The following is a 22,486-nucleotide window of genomic DNA, read 5'->3' as shown; positions in this document are numbered from 1 at the left end:
CATTTCACTTGAAGGGGACGCCATTTGAATTGATCTCATTCAAGGCGCTCTCGCAAGTTCCCACAACTGCAGACTGGCGAGGAGCTTTCTGTGCAATATTTGCCTCAGGGAAAACCTAATGTCATATCTATACCTCCCTCTCAGATTGAGAAGACAAAGAATCATGTGTTTTGACTTTTGTATTGCTGATTGGCGTTGAAGTAGTAAGATATCCTTGAGAAAACTGATAGAGCTGCCCTCTATTGGAATATTAGACAGGCAAAGATCAGCGGAACTGGACAAGTGCTTTTAATGGATGTTGAATTTTTCTATGCTCCGTTTAGGGCTCTAAAGAGTCTTTGAGGCTCGAGACATTACCCGATATTACAAACATGGCTGGAGTCTTGACTCATTTTGTATGCCTTGCGATTTTGTGCAAATATTTACAATTCCGACCTTTCCCCTTGGCATAGCGATTCCATAAAAGCTCATCATTTTCCTAAACATTAACTTTATCGTCATGATTTGGGAGCACAACGTCTTTTTCAAAATTCGATATATATATGTGTCACATTTTCCTTTTTCCTGACAAAAGAAAATGTAAAAAAGGTCAATTCTAACTTAGAGCTGAATTCGATGATGGTCTGCGCTGAAGAAGGCTCACCCTGTACCAGAGCCGTGTTTTGTCTGAAATAAATCCTTGAGCTAAAAAGAATGTCTTAAAAGGTTTGCACTACAAAATCATTTGGAATTCAAATTTTGAGGTAAAGGCAGATTTTTTACAATTAATGATGCTGGGCAGTAGTAACGAAATTACAAGTAACCAAATTGCAGTAATTTATTCCATTTTTCGAAAAGGAACTGTAATCCCATTAGATTTTAAAATGGCGTAATTGTAACGACCCCAATAACCCAAAAGTTATTCCTCCCTTTTTTCACGTTCCAGAGTGGCATTTACTATTTCATTTCTCTCTTGGCAAATGAGGAAACTTGAAGCTATTAGGTAATCGATTTCAACCCCTAATGTCGTTGCCTTGGCTAATAACCTGCTTCTGGCGACGTATCATACACTGGAACCATATCTTCCTATAGGCAAAGGACATTTTTATAATGTTTTCCACGAAGGATGGAGATTAAGAGACTCAATGTCAGCTTCTAAAGAGTATTTTTTCCTCATAAGCAGATACTTTCTTTTCACTTCTATGAGTAACAAAATGCCGACCTTAAAGCCAGGGATCAATTACTACTCCTTGATTTTGTCACTTTATCAACCAACAACAAGGACATCCCACAACAAAAACAGGGTCATACATACACAAAGTTGCATGTAGTAAGGATGTACTGAGCAGGATTTTTCAGGCCAAGAGCTTAATTCAGGTAACAAAAGGCTTAAGCTGGTAAGTGGAATGTTGAGCTTTGATATTAGCAATTCAAGATAACATTTTAGAATGACCAACAAAATATGTCAATAATGCTTAATAACCATGGAAGCTATCCAATAAAACAAGAAATTTAAAGTCTTTGTTGAAAAGCCTTTACACATGTACGTGGCAGATCCCAATGAAAATGCTCAGTTTTTACTAGATAGTATATCAACATCTTTTAAATACATCATATTTAAAGAAAATTAGCCCTCTTTTGGTTACATTTAATGTCTTATAAAAGTATTTTCTTTCACAAATTGAAATTCAATGGCGTAGTTTCCTAAAAATGAATAACTCAAATTTTGGGAAAAAGCCTAAGCGTACACCTTTTCCAAATTCTTAACCCTCAACAATTAAGGTTTCAAAATAACGTTTTTCATTGAATGATAAATTGTAAATTGAACTATCAAAGAGATTCAACTGAACAACCCATGATCTGTTTGAGAAAAAAAGATTGGAGTCTTTGAATATGTCAAACGGCTGCCCATAAGGGAAATCAGCCTCCAAGACGGAAAAAGGATAACCACTGATGCGGCTAAGGTTGTATTGAATTCCCCCAAGGCCAAAAACGGCTTGTTCCAAAGCTTGGTGGCAAATAGTAAGAGCAATCGTAACCTACGGGTGCAGGATGCAATCTTGGGTGAACTCCTGGATGAGAAGACAAAGTTGGACCAGATTGGTTCTGAATTCAGGAGGATAAAAGCAGAATCTAACGTCGTGTAGTCTGCCGTAGTGAAAAAAAAACCGCAATACTCTTATGATGCTGAGAGTCGGAACATTTGAGTGCGGAGGAGGTCTTCAAGACCATTGCATTTGAGCAAGACTTTGGAAGGCAGAAGGATATTGAGGTGAATATAATACCAAGGAGACCCACCCAAAGCTGACCTGATCAAGGGTCAGATCTGCGCCATGTTGCAAACACTTCGTGACTGACTCCATCTCCAGACTATTATGGTTTTTATACATTTGACTTGAATGAGCACGAGCATAAATTCATAACACTATCAAGTCCATCCAACTTCTTGTGGGTGATGTGCACCCACAAGCGTAGAACATGGCGCAGTCGGTTTACCGGCTGTGGCCCTCTGTCCACTAAGTTGCTCTACCAGTTGGAGGAGATGGAGCTTGTAGCTCTCCCCTCAGTGGGATCCAGCGTTCTCTCCTTGTTGGACGATTGATCTTGTGGAGGCAGTAAGCCAAGCTGGCAAGGGCCTGGGATGGCTTCTTGACCCCGTGGGACGGCCCTGTGATCCCTATGTTGGGACGGCCCCATGACCCGGATGGACCCGTGACCCGGATAGGTCCGTGACCCGGATGGCACTGAACCCCGGATGAATGTGTGATGTGCACCCACAAGTATAGGACAATTACAAAGCACCGTATCTGAAAGGGGCATGATTAATATGAATAACAAAATAATGTTTTTACACTTTTGGGAGAAAAAGTATATAATATTTGGCGCCATTTTGAGACAATAAAAAATGAAATTTTGCCTAGACAACCAAATATTTTCTCGACCTCACACCCTCAGAACTGCAGCCAGGCTCAAAGGTGCGATTTGCCTCATCTTTAAATGCCCTAATATTACTAATTATTTACTATGGGGGTGTACATAGGCCTGCGGGTCTTTTTATACAAGCATTACTTCTATACCATCCAGACGATCATTGGCAAGAAACCATTAATAGATGCGTGTACTGATTTGGCCCTAAACTTACAGCCAAACGTTTCGTACGGAAATATGCTATCCCACTCTGTGAGCACCAGGCCAGTACCAGTACTTGATGGCATCACTTCTTTGACAGAATTGGCCCACTTGGTGCCTCTCGAGAATATAAAAATCGATAGCAATTAAATCTCCAAGGACAACATTTATCCATGTAACTTGACCCTTTTTGACCTAGACATGGAAAGAGAAGAAAAGAGATAATGTTTGTTTCCTTGGACGTGTTTGGCATGAGATTTTAGGAACTCCTGCCTCAATGAGTATAAACGGGAGGAAATAAAATGAGCTATCGAGAGTCCAACTAAGATAGATGAAACTATGGCATGGCATGCCATGGCATAGTCTTAATTTATTTAGACACTTTGTCAAGCACGAATCGAGCGCTATCATTTTTTACAAAGAAAAGCTTAAAACCATTAAAAACAAGATTCTTGTTGGAGGAATAAAAACGCACGTCCGCCATTCGAGGCGTCAGCTGAAAGAATATGAATTGACCTTACAGGAAAGATCTTTAAACTTGTTTATTTGCCAACTGTGATACCAGTGAGCGGGGCACGCCCACAAATAGTGGCCCCCCATGAATCTGTGATATGCCCCTTTCAGTGCACCTCCCCTTCAAATCCTTCCCCTTCCCATGTTCCCAGGCCCACATCTTTTTCAAGACGTGAGCTTCTAGCCCTCGAACCCTCTTCCTCTTCCCAACCATCCCTTCCCTTTCCCTCTCTCAATGACAAAAGTAATCTCTCTTTTCTAGGTCGGATTGAACAACTCGGTATCGCGAGGAACCAGCATCGGTGGCAAAAGCGGATCAGCAAGCGGAGAGGAGGGAATCAACCGGTGTCGACCTGCTTCCTCAACTGTCATACGGACGGGCGAACATGCTGCAAGTGGCTGGAGCTGGACGGTGCCTCGATAAAATCCGAGAACACGCCTTCACCTTCTTATTGGAGACCTGGGTCACCAAGGAGAAACACGAGAGTTGCTCTCCTGGCAAACAGGGTTTGGTGGTCCACGCCAGGAAGCCTGCTGGGCGTGGTCGTCCGAGCGGTGGGTTGGAGCCCTATATTACCAAACGCTTTGAGCCCACCCTTCTCTCGTCCTCTCCTCATCACACGGCCGTGGACACCCAAGGCTTCAACATCATTGGCGTCCACTATCAGCCAACCACGGACTATGATGATCTCGTCTCGGACCTCACATCCATCCTTCAGAGGGTGAAGAATCCGGAGAAAGTTATCATTGGTGGTGACTCCAACATCCGTCCTGACTCGAGTGAATTCTCCGAGCTCAACCCAGACCCTGAGTCATTGGAGAATCACTCTGCCCTCTGACCCGGGAGTCCCAACAAACACCTACTCCTGGGGCGGCTCTGTACTTGACCACATTTTCATATCAGAATATATTACATCCCCGTCCAGTTTCGTCCATCCACTGGCCGTGTCTGATCACCTACCGATATCAGTTATCTTCAAGATGCCCAGAAATTTCCATCATCTGGGTGTGACTCAAAATGGGAGGTGCGTGGTCAATGCAACAATGTGCGCGGCTCAACTTGAGGCCTTGCAGCTATCCATCAACACTGGGATTGTGACCAATCCAGCTGCATTGGCCCAAGGCATTTCGCAAGCATTCAAAGTGTCCTCCTCAGTGCAGAGGAGGACTCGAGACCCCGTGATTCAGCCCCTACCATCGAGAGCTGAGGGGCCTAATGCTCCAAAAACTGCGAATATCAAGAATTACATATCACAAGTCTCTGAGGAGCGCCGAGTCAGCCCACCAAAGGTTGGAAGTGGAGAACCTGCTCTCATCCTCGGCCTCGTTCAGGATGGCGGGCTTGTACAAACGTCCCAAAAAGCCCGCCACCAACTCGGAAATTCCCGTCTGTAAATTCCTCCTCCACCATCAAGAACTGTTTGCATCAACATCGGAAACAGTAGTGGAGGAGGTCCATGGCTGCGCAGAAGAATACCATCCATTTTGCAGCCTTTCACGGATCCCGAGATGGACGTGGCTTTCAAGAAGAGTAAAGCCCCCTCAACATCAGGGTTCTCTCCCTTCCAACTTTCACTTCTCCGGACCTAAGCCCAATCACTCCTCCAAGAACTCTTCAGCCTCTCCCTCCACTCTACCTTCTTCCCACCAGCGTGGATGGAGTCAGCCATCAACTTCATCCTTAAGAAGGGGTCCAGGGACATTTTAGACAACCATCGGACAATCGCCCTGGAGAACCCCTTCTTGAAGATGATGTCCACCCTACTAGCTGCCCGCTTCTCTGTATTGGTCGAGAATAGGGATCTTCTTCCCGAGTTCCAATTCGATTTCCGGAGAAGCCGCTCAACCACCACGGCAGCTACTCTCCTCTATGAAATTGTGCACTCAAACATCAGCAATAAGAGGTGAGTGTATGGATGCTTTGTGGATTTCTCCAAAGCATTCGACAGGGTGGACCAAACGCGGTTATTCCTCAAACTCCAACTGTGGGGAGTTCCGCGGCCAATCTGTGTCCTGCTGTCCAACATCTATGCGGGACTCAGATGCTCCATTCGTTCTGGGGAGGACCTATCCCCTTGCTACTACACTTCCATTGGCCTTCCGCAGGGGGATCCCCTATCGCCAATACTATTCAACATCTATGTATCCGACCTGCCCGAAGCCCTCACACACCAAGGCCCCACCATCATCCATTTTATGGTACAATGTCTCCAATATGCAGACGACCTGATTGTCTTGGCTCATTCGGCCGTGGAATTGCAAAATGCCATCAATGCACTTCACGGTTATTGCCAAGAGAACGGCCTTCAAGTCAATAACATCAAGACGAAGGCCATGGTTTTCCACAAAGGTCGTCTGCCTCCCACCTCTTTCCATATCTATAATAGTCCGATTGAAATTGTCAACAATTTTAATTATGTCGGTTTCACATTCTCAACTCAACTCTCCTTCACCAACCATCTCAAATCATCAATAGTCAAAGCCAGGGTCAGGATCGGATACCTTTGCAAAAGACTTCCCATCAAGAATCTTCCCCTTCCAATAGTTCTTTAACTCTTCCGGACCTACATCACTCCAATTTTCCTCTACGGCCTTCACCTGTGGTTCCCAAACTCCGCCCAATCCGCTCTCAAATCCGCCGATGCCACCTTCTCCAAGTTCCTCAACCGATACTTGTGCGTGCCCCAACATATCAACAATGCATGGACGCATTTTCTATGCGAAACCGAGCCCCTCACCATCGGGCTAGCAAGGTTAGTGTCCAACAGTGTGGGAACCTGACCTTTCCGGAGGTGATGTCCGGACACAAATTGTCCTTCCCTGTCAAGGGCTTGCTAACACCTTATTGTCCTTGGCCCGACATCTCTTCGGAGTATTGGCGGTCGCGCACCTTTGTCCGGCTCCCGGCCAAATGCCATCAACGACGGGAGCTGACAAAAGATCTGTTCAATCTGGCCCATTCTCTTCTTTGCAATAACCAAGAATTTCATCACTTACCTTTACCTAACTGTGTCTGTACCGTCTGCTCTCATCCTCTTCACTTTTTTCATGTGCACTGAAACAATGTTAGTCAAATTTATTGTGATATCACTCTCTAGTCAAATATTTTATTGCTTTTACCATTTTTGACATGTTTCTTTTATACATTTTACAGTCTGTATTATGTTTATGCACCATCTTTCCTCTATATTTTTACGCCATGACACGACTAAGGGTCGCAATAAAGATATTATTATTAGGTCAATCAAATCCATCAAATATTCGCTAACAAGTGAATTAGGAACTATGTCAAGGTCGATTTAGCACGCTCTATCAATTTCTAAACTTAAATAAATAAACACAATTCAAACTACAACTTCTTTATATACCAACTTTACGAATTCTAAACACTTTTCCTTTGCCCCTTTTGGTATTAAATGCAAGTGAACTATTGTTAATTCCGATTGCCAAATATTATTTTTCACCCAGTAAGACCAACTTCGTCTTCTGCAGTATGAAACCTCCTCTTGATGTTCTAAGCCGAGTGCAAGAGCCGATGGGGAAGATATCCGATTTTCTCCTTCTAACTGGATGGAGTATAAAGTACCTCTTAACCGGGATCGGCTCGCTGAAGGTCCGCTGGAGCACATTTCCACGAAGACGAGAGGAGAGAGGTGAGGAACTATTGTCACGATGTTGGCCAGTCCAGCTAAAGGAGAGGAAAGAAGAGCATAGTATCGTTGGTATCAACAAAGTTTATTGGAGGTAAGAATTGATCTCATTCCCAGTGGTCTATGTCCCGTAAGTGCCAAGCCGTTGTGAGAAGGGACAAAGGGAACCATTGCCAACGCTTCAGCTGGCAAGTGCCATTAAGGATCTCATTGGCCTTTTTAGCCCTCAGGTTAGTCTTCTGACATTGAGTTGGTTCTTAAATTTAAGACCTAAATGACCTCGAAGCGTTATTTCGGACATGGATATCGAGACATCATTTAAAGTGCATTCTCCGTCAGCCATTTGGTTGCCTAAATTTGGAAATGTGAGCCTATTACATGGCACTCGTGCTTAGAATCACTTGCACACTGAGTGGCAATTTTCTGATCAATCTCATGTCAATTCAAGAAGTTCTTTGGATCATCGATAAGTGTTGATTGTGGCACTTCCTTTCCGAACATCAAGGCCAGTACTATTCCTAATCAGAATTGTGATTGCAATTGATGAGGGACTGAAAGGGAAAAAATGATGGTGCCAAATACTGAATTGTACTCTTACCTGCTCAAACAGACAATACAAATATTGGCATGAACATCAAGCCACTAACATCTGCAGTTCAGGCAATCAGATAGTGAGCGGATCAAAACTCAACTACCAGTGTGGAAGCCATGATTCCCAAAGTTAATGTTGAGGCCTATAGTTCTTTTCAATGCACGGATGTGGCGCCCTCTGCTTCGTTTAGTTACGGACAAACTAGTGTCATGTAATAGGAGTTCTAATACAGGTCACTAAGACAAACAAACATGGAAATTCGAGAACACGCTCTAAAATGCCAGGCTTCAATAAGGTATTATTTGATGAACAACTTATTGCTAAAGACCTGTGACAAGATTTATTTATCACCAAAACATCTGGGAGACATTTCAAATCCTGCAAAGGCAAATTCACTAACACTTATGACATTGAAATAAGAATTAAGCATAGATTTTTACCGTTTGCTGCTAGCACATCAAAACTTTTGCGATCATTTCCCATAAGATTGTACTATGAAAATATGTTTTATGTAAAGATAGGCTAATTATGTTATGAAATGCATTTTTAAAACACTCATATTTATATTATGTCAAGAACTAACAACTCTTTAAGCGCCAAAAACGAAGTTGGTTCTAAATCTATCAAAAAAGTAACAAATAAAATATTCAATCTTAAGCAAATTTAAAAATCGTAGTGGAGAGGGATGAAAAAGTCTTTTTTCAACTTCATATATATTGTCTCTTTAATGCCTCCAACCTCACATAATGTACTTGCAGCCATCAGGAGAGGACAATGCCAGGAGCCAGTAATTCCTAATTTGATTTTAACCAAGAGTGTGTGTGATAACTTCACTCCGACAAAAAATGTTGTTCGTATGCCGAGCAGAAAGTCGAGAAAGTTGAAGTAACCGGTTTTTTAATCCAATGCCTCGTTTCAGCTTTTTCTCACATCCAAACCGTCAAACTGCTGCAATTTCTGTTCCACGTGAAAAAGCATATTTTGTCGGAGTCTAGTGATAATCAAGAAAAAAATGCAACATTGCCTTCTTAAAAACATAGACAGGTTGTAAAAGAAGGGGTAGTAAACTCAATTTTCGAACATTTACCTTGGAATTGGATCCCAAGCCTTCTTAGCCCCAAATCCGGTAGAATATTCGAGTTCAAATTTTAACACACTAATATTCTTGGAACCTACCCCTCAATCTACTTCTATATTTGAAGAATGCCATGGTAATTCCCTGTAGCATTCAAATTCTGATTAAATTCGTCGGCTGTTTCCTAATCAAGGTCATTCTAAAATATATCTCATCTTTGAACCATGGACACTAACCCCATGCAAATGGTCACCCTCCCCTCCCTGTTAAAAAAGTTGTAGTTTTTCAGAGTATGAAAGTGTAAAGCAACTTTTAGTCCTGCATGCCTTTATTTTGACTGTAGAACTTGTCATTCTGTTCCCTCTAAATCTGGATTAACATTGGAATTGACAAAGTCGTAGATAGAATTGCGAACGAGAGCGTTCAAAATATTTTGCAGGTAAGAAAGTTTTCTGCCATGAAAGTAGTCTCTCTATATTCAACAACTTTGGAAATTTGCAGTTAGTTTCGTTTTATTTTCTCTCATGCCTAAGCCTGTAGTTATTTTCATATTGTCATCAAAATTTTGGAAAGTATGCGTGAGATATACAACGGCCAGAGATAATGCCTTCTTTCCCCGCGAGCAATCTCTCGAAACTTCAAAAAGCCTAACCCACAACGTCTATTCAAAGTTCTTTTTGTTGTGTTTGAAGCACAGGTCGCTTTCGTGATAAAAATAGCAACCATTATAGAAATTTCGGAGAAACTCTAAATGAACATTATGTTCTTGATTGTCTAGTAACAGGTACCTAAAAATACAATTTACCGTATGCTGACAAAAATCTCTTTTGATCGCCGAAGTTCAGATATGGCTCTAAAAATGACAATGTTAACGAGCAAAACAGTAAGATGTGCCTCATTCGATCAAAAAATGCTTTGCTTAGACAAATCGCCACAGCTCATTCTATTGATGCGTGGAGGAATCTTTTCTTTTAATATCTGTTGATAAAAGGCATTCCGGTCACGAATTTCACAACCGAATGGTTTGTGCACAAGACGTGTGTTTGTGTTAAAACAGCCGAGGACAAACTTGTGTCACTTTGAGTGGAAGAAGACAATCATCCTAGCAAGACTTTTTTGTCAAAATGTGCTCAAAACATAGACCACTGTACGTGCTTTAGGTCTAAAAGATAATGTTTCTACAACCTTACACTTAAATTAATATATTCGTAGAGAATCGTTAGGACAAGGTTTCTAAAACATTTTTCTTTACTGTATTTCGTACTATATGATATTTAACGAGCTATTGTGGGTCGAAATGGAGTTTACTTGGAACAAACAAGATTGGTCCAAATAGGAAACTACGGTAGTAGTGCGTCTTCGTTAGTTTTCTTATTCAAACACAACTTAGATGATAATTCAAATTGATTTTTTAATACTTCATTAAATCTCCATTCAATGGGTTCTTGGAGTTGACTTGGGGGAACATGTCGAACATTGAATTTTCTATTTTCATTGAAGGTTCCATTGGAGGTTCCCCATACCATATCCTCTGAAAACTTGAAGAAGCGAGTCTTTCCATTAGGTGGGCGACTGCAGAAGAACCAACGCAGTGCCAAAGACCCGTGGAAAAAGAAACTGATCCATTCAAGAACCTAAAGGTGTGTTTGAACCTCCAAAGGGATTGGTCCGTCTCAAATAAGGGGTCCTTAAAAAAGTTCCATTCCATGTGAATTAACGAATAACAAACAATCACTTGGGCGAGAAGTTTGCCCCTATTGGAACGTGCAGCTTGTCTGCCGGTGAAGGCTTACTGGATCTCCACCTTGCCCACATACAACTCATTCGTCGACAACAGATCCACGTGTTTGTTTTCCACCTTTGGCCTTGGTAATTGTAACAATGCGAGGCAGGCTTTGCATTGGAACATTCTTGTGCTTGTTGGTGTGGCATCAAGTTTTATCAGACGTAGAAGTGGACCAAAACGTCACTTTAGCAACAACACTAGAACCACAACCTGTCCAGGAGGAAGTCACTGACAGACCCAAGTAAGTTTCAATGAATTGCCAGAACTAAAGTACGGTAAATGTACACCACTGATGGCGACACTATTAAAAAATATTGGAAAATGGTATTTCATGCTCTTTTGCAGCGAACACACTACTGCCCTCAATATTCTGGATTCTCTTCTCCAACATTATGACAGGAGAGCCACGCCTACAAACCATCTGGGTATGATGAAAAATTGAAAGATTTGAAATTTGAATGATAATTGAGGGATATTGGGTTCGTAGGAAAAGCAACAGTGGTCGATTGCAAGCTCTACGTACGTAGTTTGGGATCCATCAATCCGGATACAATGGTGAGCTATTACTTGCTTTTTAGAATTAATTTAGATACACAAGGCAAATTCATGCGTCGGGTTTTAAAGGGGCATTATCATATCACTCGTTCAATCCTTCAAAAAAAAAAACAATGTGAGCCAAAGGAGATTCTAGTTACCTTTGATTATTCCCATTTGCAGCTTCATTCAAGAACCCCTGTTTTCTTTCTAACAAATTGATGATGTTCATGGTGTAGAGAAGGCCTTTTCTTTCTTTGTGAAAGGAAATGGGGAAAAAGGAAGCACAATTTCTATGCAGAATAATTCGTACACGGAGTGCAACCTTTCCGCTTGTTCCTGCCTCTCAAAGGCCACTTAACCATTCTCCCACTTTCACGTTGCTCGAGTGCCAAATTTTGCCAAAATTGTATAGGGCCAATTTTTTGCATTCATATTCAAATCTGATGAGGTTAGTCTAACCCTAAGGACGCAATTTTGAATAGGGGTGGAGGGATACCTTAAACATGAAAAATAAGCCCTTTCCTTCTTCCAAAATGGTTTACACCATTGCAAGAAAGGGTTCTACAAAGACTCGCATATGGTTGCAAACATTCACTGACCTCACCGCCTTTGTACTTATTTATAAGTACGTGTTGGCCTTTTTCATAGCATGCCCTTTTAATAGGCAAATGTTCCGACATATTTGTGCACCTTGCGATCAGAATGTTTGGCACTAAATAATTTTTGCCCGAACGCTTCTGCCATAAGTGTAACATGTATCATCAAAACATCTATCTCACTAATAGATAAATTAGCCTAAAACAAGTTCCTCTAACCGAGATGGATTAAACCTCGTCTGGATGAATACAGAATTTGAATTTGTTGATGATTCCCACAGTCAAGGTTGGCAGTGAACCATAACTTGAACCATCGTTTAATATGCCGATTAGTATAAACTTCCAATTCTGCAGTGTCGGTCCAATAGTGAGCTGGTTGGTTGGTTGAGTATTCTATGCAGACGAGGGCCCATCAAATATCGTTCTATCCTTTTGTTCAGGACTACCAAGTGGATCTTTATCTCCGACAACATTGGTTCGATCCACGGCTCAACCATCCTCAGTTGAACGAGCCATTGGACTTGAATGATCCCAATCTAGTGAAGGGGATCTGGAAACCAGAAGTCTACTTCCCCAACGCCAAAGATGCTGAGTTCCAATATGTGACTGTTCCCAACGTTTTGGTTCGGATTAATCCGGGAGGCAACATTCTCTATATGCTCAGGTAATTCCTTTTTTACGCCCATTTCGTTGATGTGGAATGTCAAGATTGTTCGAACTCTTTGCCCTTAGACTGAAATTGAAGTTCTCCTGCATGATGGAACTCTCCAAGTTTCCATTGGATGAGCAAGTATGCACCATGGAAATAGCGTCATGTGAGTTCAACTCCTTCAGAATATGTATGAAAGAAACTCGAACGCTAGAACGTCACATTCTTCTTGATGCTTAGCCTTGGATGTTAATCAACAGCGCTGTTGGTTTGAAATGACTGGGAAGGCTTGATATACAACTGCAATTATTTCGTTGACATTTGGCTCTGACGTCATCATTTCCGCAGCGCTGAAACTCAGGCTAACACAGTTTGCCTTACTTCAAAGGCAACGGTGACGTCATCGAATGCTCATAAGGGGGAGTCTAAAGCTTATCCCTTGGGCAACCATAAATATTCACAGATGTTCCAGTGTAGCTTGCCCGTGTAAATACGCTGAAAAACCCAAGGAATTTGCCATCTTGTGGCCTTTGAGGAAAAGAAGAAAACTGCGTCATTAAAACAACTAGGCTTGTCTTTTGTAAAGAGCTCTTTTCGAGGCCTTGTTGACATTCTTCTCTGGGGAATTAACGTCGAAACCGTACACCCTTGACATTAAGTAATATATAGGGAAAATTTATGGGAAGTTTATGGTGGAGACTTTTTTTTGTTTAACTGCCCAACTTTTAACCATCTGATATCCAGTTTCCAAAACTACGAAAGAACTGATCTTGCAATGGAAAGATGAATCCGCCGTGGACATCTCCAATGAGGTGAAGATGCCCCAATTCGAGATCTTTAAGGTGATTGCCGCCAAATGCCAAGAAACGTTCCACATTGGTAAGAGCCCATAAGATTATGGGGCTTTGGGCCCTTCAAATAAGCAACACTCTCTTAAAGTTAAAATGTGTCATTTCCAGGCAACTACAGTTGCTTGTTGGCTGAACTGCACTTGAAGCGATCTTTAGGCTTCCACATGGTCCAGTCCTATTTGCCCACCATTCTTATTGTGGTCATATCTTGGGTTTCATTTTGGATGGACGTGGATTCCGTGGCCGGAAGAACGACTTTGGGTGTGACTACGTTGCTCACTGTTTCAAGCAAAGCCTCGGGTTTGTACTTCGATTTCGGTTCCCCAAGTATCAGGGCCGTAAGCTCCTTGTATATACTTTTGTGGTTTCTGTTATAGATGTCCAAGCGGAGGTTCCCTTGGTGTCATATGTCAAGGTAAGGCTAGTGTACCTTACATACATTTTTGACCTGCAGAGCTACGATTGCGAAACTCGAAGTACTCTAGTAAAGCTGTGTAGATAATTAGCACTTCATAGCTCTGCAATGAAAGCCTAACTTAATTTGATGGGCGTTTACGAGAGCTGGAGACCAGGATCGATTTTGAAGTGATCCGTATGATTCAGATAATTTCCGCTAACCGAGAGCCTGTTAATTAAAAATTTGGCCTCTTCCTAAAAACACACAATGGCCCGTTATCCAAAAGATCTTAATATTTTGATAAAGTTCAAAGGCAGGAGTAATGGAAAAGGTGCAACTCAAGAGCTTGAACTGACCCTTGGAGGTGAATGGTTAGAGTATTTTTAAGATGCTGAGACGATTTGCAAAAATTCGAGACATTTTCTAGTTTCCACGCATCAATACTTTCATTGTGGTACCTGGTTTCCCCCCATTCAGTTCCAGCTCAAAAGGACTAATAAAACTGTCCGGAAATATTTTGAATAAACTAAAGCTGTCAATATCAATACGAATAAGTCCAATGCTTATAAAGATTATCGAAAAATCGATCAAACTGACAAAAAAAATCCGACAGAACTGTCGAATTAAAAAAAGCTTGCAATGGCAAAAAGAAGGAAGGCACACTTTGACCATTGATTTCTCATAAGACCAAAGTGCCATGATTTCCAAAACCATTGCTTGTGACTAGAGTTCCACAAAAAACCTGCTCCAAAGATCCGATCGCTAAGATCCTGTCTAATGTTTCTAGGGAATAAGTGAGATTGTTATAGGTAAGCAACAGCAGAATATCGAGTAATCTGGTGACCAAAGGTGAAACCAGCATCTCTGGGATCAAGATACCGCGACTGCGCTTTTACCTCCAGGTATTAGACTTAGGGAAAAGATGATGAACGGAAGCTCTAATAGCAATATTAGCCTTCCTGCAGGGGAATTAAGTACTTTATTTTCTGCCATGACTTTGTGGAAGCTCAACCTTGTCAAGACCTCTGGGTGTTCGCAGAAAAAGTGGGTTTCTCACCAATCAATACACCAATCGAAAAGTGTGTGGGTAGTTATGGTGTGGCCTCATATTTCTAGCAGAGCTTGTGCATCAACGGTCCTGCCATTTGTGAAAGTTCTTGAGTATTGAGGAGAGAGTGGCATCCACAAAAAGGACGAAAGGATGCAAAAATGCAAGGTCGCAGGGCGAAAACTAGAAAAGGCCAACGGAATGATAGTCCTAAGTCCACTTTTTCCTTGCCCCAGTGGAACATATGACTGGAACAAATCGAAAAAACATCGACTGTGTGTAACTGGCATGTGGAAAGATGGGTGGGCTGTTTCATACACACACGCACGCACACACACAAAAGAAATTAATCATCCCTTGAGACTTAAAAACTGTCATTAGATTTTTAGGTTGGCTTGCAGGTTCCTTGGCACTCAAGGGTGTTTGCTAGATCTTTGAATTAATGGTTTTTCCCTAGAAATGAAAAGAAAAGAATCCTGGCACAACGAAATGGAGAATGGTTTGTTTCACGTTCTTCAGCAATCTTTAAGAGAGACGCATTTTCCACTTGTTTTGTTGGGATTTTGTCAACGAATGTTTCAGAGTACAGATGCAATATAACATGATTTGACCTGCAAAGCTAAGGAGCAAAGTTTCAAGCGGGTAGGAAAACTTTTATCTTGGATCTAATTACTGTAACTGATGAGGTATTACTTCCTCCCATGCATTGTCAAAATGATTCGTTTTCCTTTGACTTGAAACAGAAGTCTCATCTGAGAGACTTGGACCAAGCAAGCATCTGTTCTCCGCACATTGTGAAAAGTTGAACTCTTTTGCGTAGAAGTGGAATAAAATGGGGCTAGAAAAGGTAGTTTTTTCTTATTAGAAATGCATTAAAAGCCATAACAATTTTTGCCGTTCCATGTATTATTTAGCAAAGATCTGTTTCTAATTGAAGTTTTTGTGCCATTCATATGGTCAAAGTGAGTCAAATAAACTGCTCTGGGGCGATAAGAACGATTCTTTGCGAGTCAACTTGGTCAATGGGTTTCTTCTTTTTTTTGTTTCTTTTTTGGCTCGATTATTACGGCTTTTTATCCGATGCTTGGGAAATGAGTTCTCAACAGGTCACGTCAAATTTGATAAAATATTGGATCTGATATTGGTTTTGAATTGGCCACATTAAGGTATTTGTTGGTTAGGCATAATTTGCAAATTTCCTCGTTCAAGACTTAGCAAAGATTCATCTAAAACGTAGAATTGTCGGAGAGGTACGGCAACAAGTGATACGTAGATGACACTGGCTGTGTTCAAAGGTTCTGTAAGAGCTTATTGTCCAAAGAATTCATTTTAAGCCGTATTGTACAACTAATGCCACTTCTTTCGCTCACTTTGTTCAAGTGCTGGATTGGGGCAAAGGTCTTGGATGCATTTTAAAAATGTAAAGAATAACAAAGCCCTTATCTTCGTTGAACATTGTACGACTCCGGGGACTGTATTCGATCCTAACAATTAGGTCGGCCTAGAAACTTCTTCCTAACTCTTTCCTAACACGAACTTCACCCTTGTCCCCTTGTTTAATAAAAGTTCGGGGAAGTTACGTAGGAGTCGCAAAACGTTCATTTCGCCAGAACAAGACAAAAAAAACCGAACTTTTTATTCCGCCCTCTAATCATAAACGATGAAAGCGAACTATGAACTAATGTGACCTACCCAAATCGTGGAACGATTACAAGGCTGACATTACACCATAAAGCCCGTTTGGTGCTTTGTTTCTTGAGAAATATTATTCATAGATATTATTTTGCTCAAATATAATGGAACAGGTAATTTGAACCTACCAAATCTAGCTACTTACACTTCCATTAAAACTGGTTCCATGATCGTATGAATGTAACCCCGCCCAAGCCATGTAGGCCATTCGAAAGCCTCTATAACCACTCTTTCAGTCGGAGATCCTTTTTGAATTTGCATGTGAGACGGGAACATTTATTCAAGTCATCTTTTGAGCTGTCAAAGTTGACTTCAAAATTTTACCATCATTATCGTGAAATGTCGTCAATTGTGGATAAGCCTATTTGACGTTCAACATAAAACGGTTTTTGACAGGTCCCCAATCCACTTTGTCCCAAGTTTGACCTCACGAAGTTCCAACAACTACGTAGTTCTAACAAAGGCAATATTTTTGATTTCAACAATTCATTTTTTTCATGGTTTGAAGCAAAAAATTCAGATGCGCTATCAACATTAACCATCAAATCTTGACAAGTGATGTAATTTAGATGAAAGTTAAAATACCAGTTATTCCTTTGGCATAACCTTAAACGTACAAGAGTGTTGGATTCCGGTATTTTCCATTTCACGGTGAATTAAAGTTATTCCATCTCAACCTGTTGAGGAATGTTTTTGTCACGTCTGGGAGACTTCACCACCCACAGATTATCCTAATTGCATAGGAACGCCGGCTTAGCGATTTTTATTCATTCGAATGAATAGGTCTACATTCCTCTCTTTGAAAAGGAGACAAGCAATACAATTCATTGAAAGTTTTTGGTGCCATCTATTCATGAAAAGTCATTGTTTAAACTAAAACAAAAATAACCATCGCTCATACTTTCCCACTTTATTGTGGGAAATCAATTCTTTACTTTTGTCTCTTATGGTTTCAATTCTGGGCTTTATGTTGGTTCAGACTGACTTAGGCAAGCTGTAAGCCACAATATAGCAAACATAAAGAAAAAATACTATATTAGAAAGATACTCTGAAATCAATATCGACTGAGAACGAGTAGCTGCAGGAGTTGAGTTTTGTCCTGCTTTGATTGCATTATAACGGACCAAACATACCATCTAAGGATGAATATAAATTTAGCATAGATGGCCAAAATCAAACGCAATACTTTATTCTCCTCAGGCTATCGACATATGGATGGGAGCTTGCACTGGATTTATATTTGCCGCCCTATTGGAATTCACCTTCACCAACTATCTGTGGAGACGTGGTAGAAGGGGTCACACAAGCCGACACTTCAACAAAGAAAACCAACTAAGTAAAAGCATTCGTACCCCCTCTCCTCCATCGTTCTCAGAAAATGGAGGACGAGGCGAGCTGGGGCTTCATCAAGTTCGACGGCGTCCAAACGGAGAGAATGAACCTGCTGACAACGAGTGCGGAGAACCAAATGGGAACATTCAAACTGAAGTAGTAAGTCAAGTAATCTTATTCGTAAAAGCCTTTGTCAACGTCAACAATGACCGATATATAAGTAGTTACTTGAATGATTTCAGTTGTTATTTGGACTAGCTATATTTCATGTGCTAGAGCACGAACTTCTAGAAATATGGCCTGCTCTTGGTCATCGCAACTCTTACCCACTTTTTGAATTAAAGTAAAAAAAATAAGAAATGTTAAACAAAAAGGAGCGAAATAGATAGGCAACAATAAGAAAATATCGCAACGACGTAAAAAGAGGTTTTGAGCACGTTTTGCCTTATTTTACAGCATTAGTTATAACTTTGGTTTCTATGATTTTTTAGCAAGTCAAATATTAAGCTCACAACAAGGATCTCGAAGGAATCGCGAGAGATACGATAAAATTAATTTCCTCTCGACAGTTTGTGGTGTAAGCCTAGTTTCAATTTGTATGGTTTGCATGCAAAATCCCAATGGATCTAAGAAATTATAGGGAAACTTTCCCATAACTTCTCTGCTTTTACTCTTTGAGGATGTCAAAGCTTCATGCCAAGAATGAAAAAGGGCTTTGACGGTACGAATGTAAACTTCCCATGGATGGACAAGCGCCATCTGACGTACGTTCCAGTAATTCTAAAGAACCATTCACATAATATATATTTAAGTGAAGGAAGAGATGTACTGTTTTCAGTATCAATATGTAAAGATAAGCCATTGTGTTTTTTATGACATTATTCCAGTGAATGGTATCAATTTATAAAAGTTCCGTAGCGGTATAAAATAAGTCGCGGGTGGGAACAATCTAATGTGTGCGGTATCCAAATCGGTGTTGATTTCACAATGTGATATATGACTCCTTTGAATCAGAAAATAGACGCCTGCTTTCTGTTGACAAACCATTCCATTGGTTCTTTCATTGTTGATGGAAGAATGCAATAGCAGGGAGTCTCTGTTTTGACATAACCTCTAGATTGATAACGAATTCACCTTTGGTTGTTTTCGAATAGTTGTAGAGTCATATCTTTTTTTTACGATTCTCGTGTTTGTAAGGCTGGTCTGGAATCGTTCACAAAAAACGATCTAAGTCACGTTTAAAGCCGAAGAGTGGGTCATCTAATGCATAGAATCGTCTAATAGAGCACGGCCGCAAGTTGTATAAAGCTGGTGCCCGGTTTAAGGCAAAAGAAGATTTTACCCCCTCACTATCTTTATATCCAAGGGATTGAATTTATCGGACTAAAAATCAAACTGATCTTGACAATGTTTGGTTTGCGACGTAATTAGATGCACAAAACAAGGTCATCTGCCCACAATCCTATTGTGAAAGGCTCCTTATGAGTATGTCCACCATCAATTTTCATGAATCTTTATCCAAATTAGCATGTGACATTTTTAACCAATACTAAGTTAAACGGAAATTAATGTCCCCCTCCCTTTCATGAATTTAAGCTCCATAATGCCCGGGCTGAATCTAATTTCAAATTCCCAGAGGATTAAACTACATTTTCAATATCACAAAACTTACGAGATTATTTATCATATTCTTGCTTGATATGCAAATAGCTCAAAATCTTATGAATTTTCCCTTTAGGTAAATGCGCCAAATGTGCAACTTTTTGGGAGGGACCGTTTAAAATCGCTCTAAGTTAACCAATCAATCAAAGTTTCAATGAAATCAATGAGGTTTCACTTTTAAGATATGAAAAAATCTACATTATTTGTGTGGGAACTTGAGTTTAGATGTAACCGGAGCATTTTGAAGCTAAAACACATTGAAAGAGGTCCATTTATTCCTTTATAACTCAATGTTGATTAAACAGATCGTGTGCTAATTTGGGTCCAACTGTTTTCAAAGTGTGTTCGATACTTCATCAAATTGTTTTTGTTTTTTAACTATAGTCTTATAAATGTCTTCAGTTATGTAATTTTTTATTCCTTATGGTTTTGTGAGCTAGAAAAGTGCCAAAATGTGTTCGTATAATTCCATCAAAACTTATAAAGCTATTTTAACCACTGGGCTCAGTGAAGGCGACTAATTGATCTGGTGTCAGACTGTTTTGCGTCGCCGCCTTTTTGCTCCGAGCTCGTTGGTCCTATTCCGTTGATCACATTGTTGCTACGCCTGACTCACTTTGACAGAGCATCATGAGGTCATAGCATCAAAAAAGTAAAAGCCTATCATCCTCTTTGACACCGGCATTCCTGTCACATCTTTCCAGATTTCTCGCGGTGCTGGCGAGTTTGTCCGTGTCCTTCTTCGAGATGAGGATTTGGGTCGAGAAGAATTTGCCGATCGGGGACGAAATTCGAACACTTACCATGATATGTCAGACTGCATTCTAGCCATCAATATTGACGAATGGTCGCGAACGGTGTTTCCCTTCATGTTCTTTCTTTTCAATGTATGCTACTGGACTTATTACAGTCACTGGAATGTTCATTAGGTCAAGTTAAAGCTCTTCCCAAAAACTCGGAAATTCGAGAGGGAAGAGAGGGGATCATACTATTATTCCGAGGAAGACGATGAAGAAGGTTGTGACTGACCCCTCAAGATGATTGTAAGTTGACTGTCGTTTTACGGGATCTTCATTGAGTTCAAACGAAGACCAAGGAACGTCAGAAGAGATGACGAGATCAGCTTCGAACTCTCACAAACTGCTTGAAAAACCTTCTTGTTGAGATCCTGTGTGGAATGTCAAGAAGAAAGTGATGGAGACAGGAAATGTACGTCTCAATCTGAAAATAGAGAATGCAATATCTTAATTATGGCTCAAGTTGTTACTCTTACCCGTTCCCAGAGGATTTTCATTGTCTTAGATTGATATTACTTCACGCATAGACTAATGCACTACAAATATTGCTCAGTTCAAGCTTCACAACAGAGAAATGATTACCAACTGTCGGATTGACCAGTTAACTTAATTTTGAACGAAAATATAAAAATAAAACCAAACATGACAAGACTCAATTTATGTTGTTCATGCATACGTATCTTCTCACCATGACATGACTGATGATTTGATGTTCTTGGAGGGGGGGGGGTATTGGATTTGCGAAGCTTCCAAATCCCTTTTAATAGACGGGCATTAAATCCCCGCTCGCTAAGGAAAAGGATATTCAGCAATATTCGTCTTAAAGTTGCTGGTTTGAGAAAACTTTGGTGTTCAAAAAACTTTTGGCCTTAAATTAGTTTTTTGATTAATTTGATCGACCCACTTAAGGGATCAACTACTCCAAAGGCTAATCTCAGTCAGCAATATCACGTTAATATTTTCCCAATCCTTCCTCTGACCAAGGACGACGTCACCATTGGACAGCAATGGTAATGGGGAAAAATGAGTAGTATCATCCTACAATTCAGCCAAATATATTTCCCTTCGCCCGAGTTGACTCTGTTGTAGACTCAGAGGGCATTGGTCCGTTTTGATCTTAGTCGAACGTCTATATCAAAGGTTATGAACGTTTAAAACTCATACTGGACCGGGCACAAATTGAACGAGCAAGCATCACGTTAGTAAGATCACAGTACTAAGCCAGTCATTTATATGCCCATGTCGTACTTAGTTTCAAGAGCTTGTTGTTTTTGATACAGAGGTTTGATTGAGGTCAAAATTTGCGTACGCCATTTGAATTGTGAAGAGCCTAACTTGTGGGAAGGAAAGTACATTCTTTTTATTTGGATAAAAGTTACGCTTCTCACACCCTACCATCTCAGCTGTCAACCATGTGTTCTAAAAATTGGTCCGCCTGGCATGCTCGCATCGCAAGCTCTTGGCGAATGATTTGCGCTGTGACTAGTTTTTGAATTTTGAATATTCTCAAACCAATGCAAAATGGTCGAGGATATTGATTATTTATAAATCTGATTCGCATCTGATTTATTTGAAATGTTGAAAGACGTTTAAAAACTAGCATTTTGAATTTGCCACTCGAAGAAACAAGAGGAATAAGGAAGGATCAACGAAATTACCACGATCGAAAACTGGTTATTCTTCATCAATCTCTTGTTGCGTATCCCAAAGCTAAAAAATAATAGAAACACTTTAGTAACCACTACTAAATTGATCCTTTTAACGATATTAGTACGCTCAAAATGTAAAATCAAATATACAGGGTTGGTTGATTGAATGGTAGTGCTACTTGTTTGTCTCCTTTTGAGATTTGATTCACGATTATTGTGTTTTACCTCGGCATAGTAGAATTGTACTCAGAGCTCACGAGTTTGGTCAAATATCATATATTGAAGACAATTCTTCACTCATGTAAGTAACAATTAAGTTAGTGCAATTATTTCCTTAAAAATAATTTCGTTTTGAAGTCCTGTATGATCCATTTAATCCATTACGACAGTTGTAGCATGTAATAGCAAACAAACGGTACACTTCCTGATGACAACTGACCTACTATCGACCTCATCATCTTCATCAGCAGCAGTCTGAAGAGTGCTCCAAAAGCTACTACAAAAATGCTAATCAGTTCCAAGGAGTGTATGTATGAGTTACATCTCACCCT

The 22,486-nt window shown here is 40.5% G+C and overlaps 1 protein-coding gene across 1 annotated transcript; it reads left to right on the top strand.

Annotated features, from left to right (window-relative positions):
* Window positions 1-7,073: 7,073 nt before the first annotated feature.
* LOC131881141 (glycine receptor subunit alpha-4-like) lies at window positions 7,074-20,953 on the top strand (the record flags this gene model as incomplete). The annotated part of the gene is given in 11 exon segments (XM_059227918.1): window positions 7,074-7,365; window positions 10,439-10,965; window positions 11,070-11,149; window positions 11,212-11,279; window positions 12,298-12,521; window positions 12,590-12,672; window positions 13,251-13,385; window positions 13,466-13,657; window positions 13,735-13,772; window positions 17,696-17,986; window positions 20,194-20,953. Coding segments are annotated over 10 exon segments (1,482 nt in total). The 3' UTR covers window positions 20,419-20,953.
* Window positions 20,954-22,486: the final 1,533 nt, after the last annotated feature.

This window comes from Tigriopus californicus, chromosome 1, assembly GCF_007210705.1.
Source record: "Tigriopus californicus strain San Diego chromosome 1, Tcal_SD_v2.1, whole genome shotgun sequence".
NCBI lineage: Eukaryota > Metazoa > Arthropoda > Copepoda > Harpacticoida > Harpacticidae > Tigriopus > Tigriopus californicus.
The sequence above is the reverse complement of the archived record's forward strand: the minus strand, read 5'-3'. Positions and strand labels throughout refer to the sequence as shown.